At 36.1% G+C, this 13,774-nt stretch overlaps 2 protein-coding genes across 2 annotated transcripts; both read left to right on the top strand.

The window, feature by feature from the left end:
• The first annotated feature begins 1,344 nt into the window (after positions 1–1,344).
• Positions 1,345–8,260, top strand: paplnb (papilin b, proteoglycan-like sulfated glycoprotein). Its single transcript, XM_051876243.1, has 13 exons — positions 1,345–1,398; positions 2,018–2,127; positions 2,211–2,271; positions 2,360–2,462; positions 3,480–3,610; positions 3,687–3,781; positions 4,174–4,375; positions 4,495–4,671; positions 4,752–4,902; positions 5,692–5,772; positions 5,881–6,022; positions 7,711–7,786; positions 7,899–8,260. Exons 1-13 carry the CDS (start codon positions 1,345–1,347, stop codon positions 8,178–8,180), a joined length of 1,665 nt encoding a protein of 554 aa, XP_051732203.1. The 3' UTR covers positions 8,181–8,260.
• A 927-nt stretch (positions 8,261–9,187) lies between these two features.
• erh (ERH mRNA splicing and mitosis factor) lies at positions 9,188–11,018 on the top strand. The gene is made up of 4 exons (XM_051876094.1): positions 9,188–9,331; positions 9,984–10,071; positions 10,173–10,293; positions 10,391–11,018. Exons 1-4 carry the CDS (start codon positions 9,329–9,331, stop codon positions 10,491–10,493), a joined length of 315 nt encoding a protein of 104 aa, XP_051732054.1. The 5' UTR covers positions 9,188–9,328; the 3' UTR covers positions 10,494–11,018.
• Positions 11,019–13,774: the final 2,756 nt, after the last annotated feature.

Here is a 13,774-nt window from a genome sequence, read left to right as displayed (position 1 = left end):
CTCAACAGTATGACACAACAGCAGAAGTTGGAGTCTCTGATGAGGAGTATGGAGGTCCTGCTGAGAGAGGTGGAGCAGCTCCGTGAGCACTGTGGCCATTACAACCTGGAGCTGAGCCGCCACATCACGGAGCTCCGCTTGGAGAACAGAATACTGACTGAGAAATACAACGCCCTTGACAAGGAGCTGCAGGAGGCCTTGGAGACCATCGAGGACCTCCAGGACACCAAATACGCTTTAGATGCCAAAGAAAGGCAGGCAGAGAAGCTCAACCGACAGCTCTGATGGAACTGTAGACATGCAGTGACTGGAGCCACTTTTTTTTTTTTGCAGTTTTGAGGGTAACAAACATAGCTTACTTAGTTGTCTCTGCATAAATTGAGATACAAGAAAAAAAAATACATTCACAAAAATTCAAAAATGACCGATCTCCCTCCTGAAATGTTATAGTCCCTAAGCAATGCAGCTTGTTGATTCAAGCATTTTTTATTCTACGTAAGTAGTAAACGTGGTCTCTGGATCTTATTTGTTGGGGTGGAAGTGAAGCCAATCATGTAGGTAAAGTTGGCACAGTGAATCTACATTCTCCTTCACAATGACAACCACCGTCTGTCATTTTGGTTGCTGAAAAGTGAAAAGGACTAAAATAGCACCTTAGAGGATTGAGTGTCACACAGCGCTTCCACCCCTATGATTTAATACTATATGTTTAGTGGCACTAAGAGGAACATCTTTGGTTAGAACATTGAAAAAAGCCTCACTGTGAGATCTGTCACACATTACACAATTATGCTTTCATAATCATGCTGTCTCTTGCTTTCTAAAAAATATTTTGGGTCTCTGGCCCCATTAGTAGACTTGTATCTTTCTGTAAAGCTAAAACCCTATGTACACTTGACCTCTGACCTTTCTTGTAAAGCACTGCAAAATTATAAAATGATGATCGTAAATGGTCTAAATAAACAGATTATGTAGAACTCAAACTATGTTTTTCATTTTTCCAAACAATTAGTATGTATGATGAAGTGTGTGATCAAGATCTCAGACTAAATCAGATTTGTGCAGTAGTCAGGCATGATATTGTCTCCCAAGAAGGGTTAATTGTAACCTGATATGAGTAGTGTGTATTGGTAAGTTTGTGTACGTGTGCACAAAGGAAGAGATATTCAGTCCTGAGTGAATGGACATCAGTGTCACAACTGTCTCGCTGTGACTGGGTGAACTTGGAAGACAGTGAAAAGGTAAGTGACTAATCATTATAGATATTTCAATGTTTTGTGAATTTGTGGTCAACAAAAATGGAAAATTCCTTAAAAAATTATTTTTTGTGTGTGTATGTTGAAGATGATGCTCCACTCTCTTCTCGGGATCTTGTGCTTGATCTCTGCAGTTTTCTGTGTGAGTAAAACAACATTAACATGAAACACATGTGCTCAAATTAGTAAGATTTTAGCTCTTTAGTAAAATTTTACCCCTAAAACGTTGTGGTAACAGGGATTTGCAATGTTTCTAAAATATTAATATGTCCAGTTTTCGTGTCGTGAATAGAACTTCATTTAAAATGTTATGATAATGTTAGTACATTCTCCTAACCTTCTTTTACTGGACATATATATAATTCTTTGAATGTTTATTTGTAATGGTTAACTTCAACATTCTGAATTTTTTTTTCTGAAAATGTCATTACAATGTTTAAGTAAAAACAACATCATAAAGACATTTCAAGAATGTTTCTCTTAACAACATGAGAATGCATATCAAATATTAATAATGTTATAAGAACATTCTATATACATTATTTAAAGAACGTTTTCTATTAACATTTACATAACCTTTACAAAACATTAGTGAAAGCTGTGGGAGTGTTCCCTGTTGGCTGGGATGTCAGAGGAGAGCATCAGATCTACTAATTTTAGGTTCTTCTCACCAAGAACGTTTAAGGGATTCGTCGAAAATGGTTTTGTCTGTGTCAGATGGGAATTTGTCCCCACCATGATAGATAGTGTGTTTGCTGTAGGTGAGGCAGCCGTCTGATGATTACTGGGGTGAGTATGGCCCGTACGGAGCCTGCAGCCGCACATGTGGCTCCGGAGTAGCTGTGAGAACCAGAGTCTGCAACACTATGAGGTTGGTGAGCACGCGTGTGTAGTACATTTGAAATCCTTTTCTTTATAGCCTTCATAACTCATCTTCTATCTTTTAATATTAAGGACGGATGGTGGACACAATTGCGTGGGACCATCCAAGTCCTACAAACTCTGTAACACACAGGTAAACAAATTCACACACAATCAAATGCACACACACTATGTTTTAATATAAGTGTTTTAGAGCTCTATAACTTTTGTCCTCTGTAAAGGAATGCCCTGTAGGAGCTCTAGATTTTCGCGAAGAACAGTGTTCTCATTTTGACCGAATGGAGTTCCAGGGAAAACGTTACACCTGGCAGCCGTATTATGGAGGTAGAAAATGACACAAAGCATTTACTAAATAATATTTTATTTTATTGATCATACAGTTTTTTTATACGAGGATGTTAGAAGGTTTATGTTTTTAAGGTAGGTGGCTGAATTAAATAAAGTGTAATAAATAAATAAATTTATAATTGTTTTCCACACTACTTTTTCTCATCCCATTGCCATTTTTTCACGTTTTATGCATAAGCCTCAATAAATTTGGTTTTATTTACACTTAAAACTAGAAAAAAGTTAAAATGTTATTAAATAATGCAATTTGTCTTCTATAAAATTATCTGTTTTTAAGAAAAAACAAGACAAAAAAATACTAAATACTAAGAAAATGATTTGTTGTCTAAAATATTATTTTCACATAGATTTAAATTGGAGCTTTCATTTGTTAAGTGACAATGAGTTAAAGACTTTTGTACACAAATTAAAGGGTTATTCACCCAAAATGGAAATTCTGATGAAAATGAAAATACCCCCATGTTGTTCCAAACCCGTAAGACTTTCATTCATCTTCGGAACGCAAAATAAGACATTTTTGATGAAATCAAACGTAATTACATTCAAGGTCCAGAAAAGTAGTAAAGACGTCGCTAAAATAGTCAACGTGACTACAGTGGTTCAACCTTAAGCGACGAGAATACATTTTGTGTGCAAAAACAAAACAAAAATAACTTACATTATTAACTATTTTAATGATGTTTTTACTACTTTTCTGGACCTTGACTGTGGTAATTACGTTGCTTTCTATGGGTGATAAAAAAGCTCTCATCAAAAATATCTTCATTTGTGTTCCGAAGATGAATGAAGGTTTTACAGGTTTGGAACGGGTTTGAGTAATTAATGACAGAAATTTCATTTTTGAGTGAATTAACCCTTTAAGTCTTAAGTAGATTTAGTCAGAAAGTTCTGGATGATTTCATATCTTGTTATTGTCAAAAACCTTCCTCGGGAAGTTCAGTGCAGGTGTAATAAGATGAGACTCTTTACATGACCTGTTGTGTTATGGTCCAGCGTCAAACCCATGTGAGCTGGTGTGTGTGCCCAGAGGAGAGAACTTCTACTACCGTCACAGACCCACTGTGGCGGACGGCACACCATGCTACGTGGGTCGCAGAGACATCTGTGTGGAGGGTGTCTGCAGAGTAAGTGTACACTGTCTATAGCACAAAACCACACACACAGACATTTCATTCTAACATCCTTTATCTCTGCTGAAAGGCGGTGAGCCATGGGGAGATTGTGGCATTTGAGGATCACTCTCTTCCTGTCACTTCTGGACATGGACCTGCTGCTGCTCATCTGGACACCTACAGGTAATTTATGTATGTTTTTGTGTATGTGTGATATGTCTATACATCTATAATGAAGTGTATACAGGGGTTGGACAATGAAACTGAAACTGGCCAATATAGTGTTGGAGGTTTCATGCCTAAATATTCACTTTCATTGTCCAACCCCTGTATGCTTGCACATTTGGATATATACTTATATTATATTATATTATATTATATTATTTCTAGTCCTCAAATCTGTCGAGCAGCTTTTTTTAAGAATGCTGATACAGAGTGCAAACAGCACTGAGGAGTTTCATTGTTCGTATCATACGTGTTTCATATAGGCTGTGCATTATTGGTGAGGATTTTTCATCGACTCTCCGACAAGTGTTTATCTTTATAGTCACCATCTTTATATATTGTGTTTGTAGGTACACATACAGCACCTATTCAGAGTGTACTCTTCACTGTGGTGGGGGCGTGCAGACCCGTACTGTGTACTGTATTAATGAGAGAACGTCAGCAACGGTAGATGAATCTCACTGCATTGCACAAGGCCTCAGGAAACCAACTTCCCAGGAGGCCTGCAATCAGCACCCTTGTGTCGAGTACAGTGTTGGTCCATTTGGTGATGTATGTAATTATTCCATTAATATTTATTTATATATGCACACATACTCAGAAGATTTTTTGCAGGTGTTGCTCTTTTATTTATAATATTGATTGTAGTGCTATTCTGTTGTTTATTCCAGTGTTCAGTGACGTGTGGCGAAGGACAGCAGACGCGGGAGGTGTTGTGCATCGGTGGCAGAGGAGAGCGTCTCCCTGAGCACCACTGCAGGGGTCTCACACGTCCACATGAGATCAGATCCTGTCAGAGACCAGCTTGCCACAAAGTTTTTAGATACTACACCAATGACTTCAGCTTGGTGAGAAAAGGAAAGAGAGGAAGGAAATAAAGGAGAAAGCGAATCAGTTTTAAGTATTTTCCTCTCTCTGTCTCTTTCAGTGCACTCGTAGCTGTGGAACTGGTACTCGTGAGCGCAAAGTGGTATGCATGGATTTGGATCTCCATCAATATGCAGATGATAGATGTGCTTCTCTCAGCAGACCTCATGCTGTGGAGAACTGTAACACACAGCCCTGCCCTGGTGCACAAAGTGAGTTCATTCATGGTCATTGACTGTTTGTATACACAAGTTTTTGAAAGAAGTCTGTTATGCTCAACAAGGCTACCTTTATTTTATCAAAATACATTAAAACATTATTACAATTTAAAATAACTGTTTATGCTTTACTATATTTAAACATGTAATTTGTTCCTGTGATGGCAAAGCTGAATTTTCAGCAGTATTCAGTTCTGATCCTTCAGAAATCACTCTAATATGCTGATTTGGTAAATAATTACTGAGGCTTACTCGTTTCACTTTTGGTGTGAAAGGGCATTTTCATTAGCCAAATATAGAACTTTTCTTTGTTATTAAAAAAAAAAAAAACAAGCAAGGTGACAAAAATACAGCAAAAGTAATATATAAAAATAAGTAAAATAATAATAATAATTACATAAATAAATTCAATAATAATATATAATAAATAAAAAAGTTAAATGTTACAGAATTTGATATAATTATTGTAAAATCACTGTGAAATGTAAAATTATTGTAAACTGTAAAATTATTGTAAAATGCATCCTTTTTGAATAAAAGTAGCTAATGACAGAATAAAATAGTTTCAGTTTAATAAACCTAAATATTTTCCAGATAATATGTTACACATATTTATATATTTTTGCTGATTAATGGATTTTCATACATGACAATATATTGCTCCATTTTTAGGAAGGGTTCCCTAGAAGGGAATCACCGTATTTGACAGTCTGTGGCAATAAAAAAAGCTTAAAGTTTTGTGCTATGAGGCACTCATTCTGTACTTGTGTTGCTTTGGTTTAGTGGTGCCCAGCGTTCAGGACCCTAGTGATTACGAGAGCTCCTTGCGTGGATTTGTGCCTCATACCCATGATGCAGCCTCAGGTTAAAAAGCTGTCACAAATATGTGGATGATTTGAAAGCAGTTTTAAATTCCTGTATTCATTAATCATATGCTTATTATCATTGTATATGTAATGTTTCTTGCTCTAGTTCACAGACCAAGCGATCCATACCCCACAGTGACCGGTCCGCATTGTGCCCAATCATATTACGGCTGCTGTCCTGATGGCCACACTACTGCCTCTGGACCTCGTGGAGAAGGCTGTGCTCACGATGACTGTCATAGGTCCAGGTACAAATATAATACATAAATACTAAATAGTCATATAATCTGCCGACACACATGGATATACTTTCACTCATATTTTATAGTAGTACTATTATTTAAAAAATAGTAATACTTTAAAAATCTTGTTTCTAATAAGATCACTATAATATATATATAGACTATATAAGATATTCTTTAAGATTTAAGATTTTCTTATCAAGGTGATAAAATGTTGTGTAGCAAAAATGAGTGCACCCTCCTAAAAGTTACTAAATAAAACAAAATAAAAATTTTCTGGTGTAAGTTTAAGGCAATGTTTGATCAACAAGTAAGTATGATGAACCAAAACATTTAAAGAGAAGTCATTTCTTGACAATTAAAAGTGTTATATAGCCCACTGAATCATTCTCAGACTTAATGCTGACAACAATGAAACCATAAGGGAGAGAACTGTCAGGAGACTTATTTATTAGCACAAAAGAGGACAGTGGTACAAGAGGATAACCAAATCGTTGTTTTAAGTGTGAAAATATAGCAAAAGTAACACAGAAATTCAAAAACAATTGATTTGTGACAAGGCCCCTGAAATGATCAGGCCTTCATTTTAAGCTTTCATTTAGTGATGAGGGATTTTTTTTGCTAGACAAAGAGCAGGAGAAATACCAAGCGAGTGTCTCAGAGCCAGCAAGCTTTGAAAAGAGTGACTGTTTATCTCACAGAGTAAGATGCAGCCTGCAGAAATGACATGCATGGTTGTTGTTCTCACTGAAACTACCTACTGTAGCCAAAGCACAATAAAGTCACTTAGCCATTTCCAAAGCCCATATTTACAAAGTATAGATTCTGGGAATCAATACTCAGGTCTCATGAGACCAAATCAATCATTTTGGATCTAACAGCATCCAAAATGTTATGGTGTTGCTAGAGGAGGAGTACAGTGAGAAGTGCCTGGTTCCCACAGTAAAGTTCAGTGCTAGTAAAGCTCTTATATAGGGATGTATGAGTGCTGAAGGTGTGAGGGAATTGTGCTTTATCAATGCTGTCATGAATTCCCACACCACTGTGTAATTTAATACACAAACTTGAAACAGAAGATGTTACCCTTTCCTCATTCCCTGCATTGTTGGGCATTTTTTCAACATGACAATGAGGATATGCATTCTCCCAAGGTGAAAAACCTTCTGTGGACTTGCACTCAATCTTAACACTCTTGAGCGCCTGTGGGGGATTCTGTAGAGACGAGTTGAGCAACACTCCCCATTAAAGATCAGGGCATTTAAGGAGCTCATCATCCAGGAGTTAAACAGGACAGATGTGACAATTTGTCATGAACTTGTATACTCCGTGCCAAGAAGGGTCAGAGCAGTATATTCAAAATTATGGAGGGCATACTAAGCACACTAGAATATTACATTTGTTGAATTAAATCTAGTGTGTACTCATTTCTGCAATCCTTAATTTTAACAAAATTGGCTAATTTACTTATTTTATGGCTATTAATGACATATATTTTACTATGTACATGTTTAATACATTTTAGTTTTGCCATCTTTCCATGAATTGTATTAGTGATCATAAAGAAAATACATCTTTTGTATTTGTTCAGAGGGGGTGTACTCATTTATGCTGTGCACTGTGTAGTAGACTTTAAAACCTATGAACTAACCATTTATATCCTATTTTACACCATTATCTATGTTGTGTGATAATAGATATGGCTGCTGCCTGGATGGAGTAACTTCTGCTCATGGTTTTGGAAGAGCAGGATGTCCTGATTCCCCCTATAGGGTATAGTTCATTTAAGCATCACTCAATATTCCTTTATGCTTCATCTATCATCATATAATGTAATTTAATTGTATGAACACTCTTTCCATCACATTATCGCTTTTGTTTTTAGGACTATAGCCCAGTCCGTCAACCCTCTGCTAGTGTGTGCTCTTTGGCACAGGAAGTTGGGTCCTGTTATGAATGGACAGCTCGTTTCTACTTTGATCATTCCTCTGGCTCTTGCTTGCATTTCTGGTACGGTGGTTGCCAAGGAAATGGCAATAACTTTGTCTCCAAAGAGGAATGTGAGCGGACATGTAAGGCTTCTGCCAGAGGCCTTGCCCCAAGAGAACCAACATCCAGGAGAGGGATCAACGGGGTCAGAGGTTATAGAATGAGATCCCGTGCATAAAGGGGTCAAAAGAAAGGTCATTGCAATCCCACAACAAACAAATCCCACTCACATACATGTACAAAACAACAATTTATTCAAAGGTGCACACAGTAATTTTGCGCTAGCTGATATGAAATATATCTTGTGTTTATACTGACATCTATTGGCATTCATTTGTGAAAAAAATATTGAGTGCAATCAAGCTTTTTATTGTACGTTCAGATAAACAGATTCACTTTACAGTATTTGTCAAACATGACAGCATCAAACAAGTAATTTACACATCCAGTCTCAATAACAGTTTCATTAATTTCATGAAAATAAATTTGGTGTTTGGAATTTGCTAAAATCATTTTTCATTTTTCTTTCTGTTTCTATATCGATATACTTTGTACTTCAATTGTATACTCTTGCTAAGCTATTAAAGTGTTAACACAAACCAAGAACATTGACTGTTTATGATTCCACCCAAGAATTTACCTGAATAATTGCCTACAGAATGTGAGACGATCTTGCATGAAGATTTATTTAATAGGGACAGTGCACATTAATAAACATTACAGTAAATGTGCTAGAGTTAGCCTACAGGCTATTTTTCATATGTAGTCCCTGGACAGAATGACGAAAATGATTATAATGATGGTATAAACACACACACACAGACACACACACACACACACACACACACACACACACACACACACACACACACACAGACACACACACACACACACACACACACACACACACACACAAAAACTAAGCAAAATCACAAACATAAAAAGGATGCACATTATATTACATCTAACACCAAACAGTATGATATTTTTGCAAAAAACAAAAACAAAATATAGCTTCTAAGGGACAAAAAGATTTAGAAGTTTAGCCATTATTTGCTGATTATTACTATACAATTCTAAACCCTCACAACTATAGAATTTTAACAGTGTTTAGAACATTTTGGAGTAAAAATAAATTCATAATAAAAAATAAATACACTTCAGTCTTGTGCACACGCTTTTATTTTGAAAAGCTAACTCGTCACCGCCACTACCGGAAGTGAATGTTCGTTTGCACATTTATGCTCTTTCTGTTGCTACTCACAGTGAATAGCCGTTAGCGGTTAGCACATCATTCATCGTGACTTTTAGATACCGGGAGCAGATATGGTACGTATTTCAGTGCTATATTTTATATTATGTTGTGTATTATTGTCGTTTGTGTTGTTAGAAAACCGTGTTTTTTCGTCTGCTTTGGCACGTTCAAAATGAACGCGGGTAGCTAGCAGCAGTGTAGCAAGGCAACGTCGAATATTCAGGAAATTAACGATTAGTGAAGTCCGCTGGAATATTTCTAAATTCTCTTATTACGAAGTTAAGCTCTTTGTTTGAGGTGTGACTTTAAACAAACTCATTTTTAAAGTCCACCCGTCGTAATATCTGTCTTTGTAAGAAGCATCTAGACTGTTTTGTTTTGGGGGAGGGTTGGAGTCCAACAGCTGGTGTTTTCAGGGTCTTATTCCAGAGATTCCGTGTGAACATTTAAACGAGTTATATTTAATTTTACTTAATCTGATATTCTCGTTTGGCATATGAACTAAGATATCATCCCTTTAATATAAATATGATGTATTAATTTCACTGTCAGATGTCAAATAGCACTAGAAAATTACTAGCAGTAGGGGGCTCCACATACTTAGGTCATTTCTGGTGTATTTCTAATCACCATTTCTAATTCAATTTTTATATATTTTTTGTTCTTTAAAATGTGTAAACGTATGTATAATTTATTTACACTTGCTTTTTGCTTCCTGGTGTTCAGTCTCACACCATTCTTCTGGTGCAGCCCACCAAAAGACCAGAAGGAAGAACATATGCAGACTATGAGTCTGTCAACGAGTGCATGGAAGGTAGGATGTGTCTTTAGTTGTTAATGGACTAGAAATTAATGTCATGAATTAGTCTAATGCATTTAATTCATAATATTTAATCCCTCTCCCCCAACAAAAAGGAGTCTGTAAGATGTATGAAGAGCATCTGAAGAGGATGAATCCCAACAGTCCCTCCATCACATATGACATAAGCCAGCTATTCGACTTTGTTGATGATCTTGCTGACCTCAGCTGTCTTGTGTAAGTAAGCAACTTTTTTTTATATTACAGTGCACAAATAACACACGAGATCTTATCAATCATGTCAATTTCTCTCACTCTTTGGTCATTTAAACAGATACAGGGCAGACACACAAACCTACCAGCCCTACAACAAAGACTGGATCAAAGAAAAGATCTATGTGCTGCTGAGGCGTCAAGCCCAGCAGGCAGGAAAATAAGGAGTGTAAACAGCTGAATTATTTCTAAAGCTAATCCCCAACTGTATCAGAACTACGCTACATCACAAGAGAAACATAGATGAACCAAGTGGTGAAGTGATGCCGCTTAGTTCAGATTTTGTTGAATGCATGTCTATTCAGTCAGTATGTCAAAGAATAGATTGAAAATATTTTGCATTTTAAATTGAATTTTTGTAACTGGAGTTAGGGACTTGGGATATTTATCAGTCTAGAGGGTAAAATTGGGGGGAAAAGTGTTCAAGATCTTTTTCTTTTTTTTCCAATCCCTCTCAAATGATGTGTTTTCTTGTGTTTTTTTTTTTTTTTTAAATTTTTATTGTGGTTTAATTGTTTTTCATTCAGTGAAGTATGAAACTTACACATTTCAGATTATGGAGATGGTTCTGAGTCATCTTATATCCCAAATTTTGTCCTCAGTACTGTTACAGGTTTTGTTGGCCTTCTCTGTTTTGTGTATGTATCCAGTAGTCACCACTGGAAAATAATAAAACATTTCTCACAAAATCTTGATTTTTGTTTTGCTTTTTTCAGCAAGGACGCATTAAATTGATCAAAAGTGACTAAAGATATTTATAATGTTACAAAATATTTCTATTTCAAATAAATGCTTTTCTTTTGAACTTTCCATTGATCAAATAATCCTGAAAAAATACTAAGCACAACTGTTTGCAACATTAATATTAAATGTTTCTTGAACACTAAATCAATGTATTAGAATAATTTCTGAAGGATCATGTGACACGATTAATGGCTGCTGAAAATTCAGCTTTTATTTTAAATTGTCGTAATATAACTACAACAGTACTGTTTTACTGCATTTTGAACAAATAAATGCAGCACTGGTGAGCATCTTTCAAAAACAAAAAAAAAAATTTACTGACCCCACACTTTTGAATGGATACTGTATAATGTATAACACATGCCAGAAATGTACAACTTGCCTTTGAACTGAATTCAAAAGCCTTTTTTGGCTTTTGTAAGTATTGTACATTTACACATTCTGTCAGAATGAAGTGATACTAAGCATTTCAGAGTTCTTGATTATTTTCAAGTGTTATACTCATCTTTATATGCTCCAGTTTGCAGGATTTTACTTGACAGCAATGTCCTTTCTGTTAAATTATTTAAGAAACCTGATTGTGTTTGAAAACTTATATAGATTCTTTAAAATTTTGTACCCTGACCAAGGTTAAAAACAAGATTTTACCAAAAACCACCTCCAGTTCACAGCTCCTTTGTTACGGAACGCAGGAAAAGGTTTCAGTCTAACAGAAAGGAGCTATCTTTTGCAACAAATGCGAATAACACTATACAACGCAGCATGACCGTCCTGTTCTTAAACTCTCAGCAGCACGCTGTGTGATACTGTAGCGTGAATGTCCTGTTTTGCAGCTACAGGGGTAACTGTTCAAATAAGAACTGGCTGAACAAATTCTTCTGTGGAATACGCAAGTCCACTCCCCTTCACACATGCTTTACCTGTTGTACAAAAACTTTTATGAATTCTTTCCTGGCTGTAAAGCAAAGTTTTCTATCAATGTGGAAAAACACATTTTTGCCTTCATTTTAATTTCTCAAGAATCTAAACAACCTTTGTCCTGTAAAGAAGCATTAAACTTCATTAGCAGTAATTGTGTAATTACTGGGACCACTAGTTGCCAATACCTTTTGGAGTGACATTTGTGATCATGCTTGGTGCTGTATTGAAACCCCCAAAAGATTTCATTCTGTTCTGTTGGTTACACGATCCACTGTGTACTTGCATTGTTCTTGGAAAGTACTTAGTACTGTGTACTTGCATTGTACTTGGAAACAGATGAGTACAAGACCTCAAAGTACGAACACTATAACATTAGATACAAGTGTAAGATAAAGCTGCAGCAATTTCTATTTTGTAACAGATTTGCAACCTGGACAATCTGGCTTGATCTGTGTCATAGTTGTGATGTGCACTGGCTTCTTAGGCCAACTCTTGCATTGGGAAAATGTATATTATAGTGTTATCATATATCACTATAGTGGGGAAATTCTGGCCCTTTTAGGTGCTTTTATATTTACATTATTTTTAATCAAAATAAAACTTTTTTACCATTTCATTTCTATGAGCTGTTTCTTAATCAATATTCAATAAAAATATTCATTTGTCATATACTTTGGGGTCAGAAAAAACGACATTCTTCCTGTTGTACCATAGTATTGATTAATACATATCAGTCTCATCAAGTTTATTCTTTCAAACATTTTTGAGTTCATTCAGATTTTAGAGACACTTACAGTAATGGTTTCTGAGTGAATGATGAGCTGTTTACTTTCGAAAACATCCAATCCGATCTCATGAGAAAATGTAACTATTTTATGAGGTGGCAATTTCGTATGAATTAGTATGATGTGATTAACATACGTTTTTAAAGAGGTAAGCATGAAGGTCCACCCCTAAAAATAACCATCAGTTCTTGATTTGATGTAAACTTGTGAATTGTGAGAAAGGGGTGGGGTTTAAGGGACTAAATTATTGGAGAAGTCCGGCATACATCACCAGAGAGAAATCTGTCGTTTCACCAGCAGATCGAGTTATGACATTTTATTAAAAATCATTCACATAATTATATTGATAACAATAAGATCATTAAGATTTTAATTTCATGCTGACTGTAACCTTTTGAGGTCATTTTTCAAATGCTAATACCAAGTTAACCACCTAGCAACCACCCACAACACCCTAGCAACCAGACCTATTATCAACAACATAGCAATGCCCTAGAGGCTTGCAACACCATAGTACTGTGTCAGTGAGTTTTGCATGGGCAAGCAACTCTAAAAATGTAGTTTGTAATTGATTTTACAGTTATATATTCTATGAGCTAGTGGTGCAACATGGTTATGGCTGAAGACCACACTGGCTATGATAGGAACTTAGCTGGCTTGGTTAACATGTTCCAAGCATAGATTGGACTGCTTTTCCAACAGAGGCTGCTGCTGTTACTTGTAATGGCTGTTAATGAAACTACAATGTATTTGGTCTCAAAGACAAAATAACAGCACAACTGTAAGCATTTGCATTTAATTGTACTGTATGAATGACAAAACATATGAAGTTTATTATCTTTACGCGCGCTCCAGCAGTCACTCGTTCACGGAGCTGCGCATGTTCGCGCTTACTTTCACCCTCATTCACATTCCTCTCCATGTCCCTTCTTTTTCACCAGCAGTGAGTGTTTGATGTTACGAAACAACCGTTTGTCTGCGCTGGTCATTTTGGC

The sequence above is a fragment of the Ctenopharyngodon idella genome, chromosome 20 (genome assembly GCF_019924925.1).
Source record: "Ctenopharyngodon idella isolate HZGC_01 chromosome 20, HZGC01, whole genome shotgun sequence".
NCBI classification, from domain to species: Eukaryota; Metazoa; Chordata; class Actinopteri; order Cypriniformes; family Xenocyprididae; genus Ctenopharyngodon; species Ctenopharyngodon idella.
The sequence above is the reverse complement of the archived record's forward strand: the minus strand, read 5'-3'. Positions and strand labels throughout refer to the sequence as shown.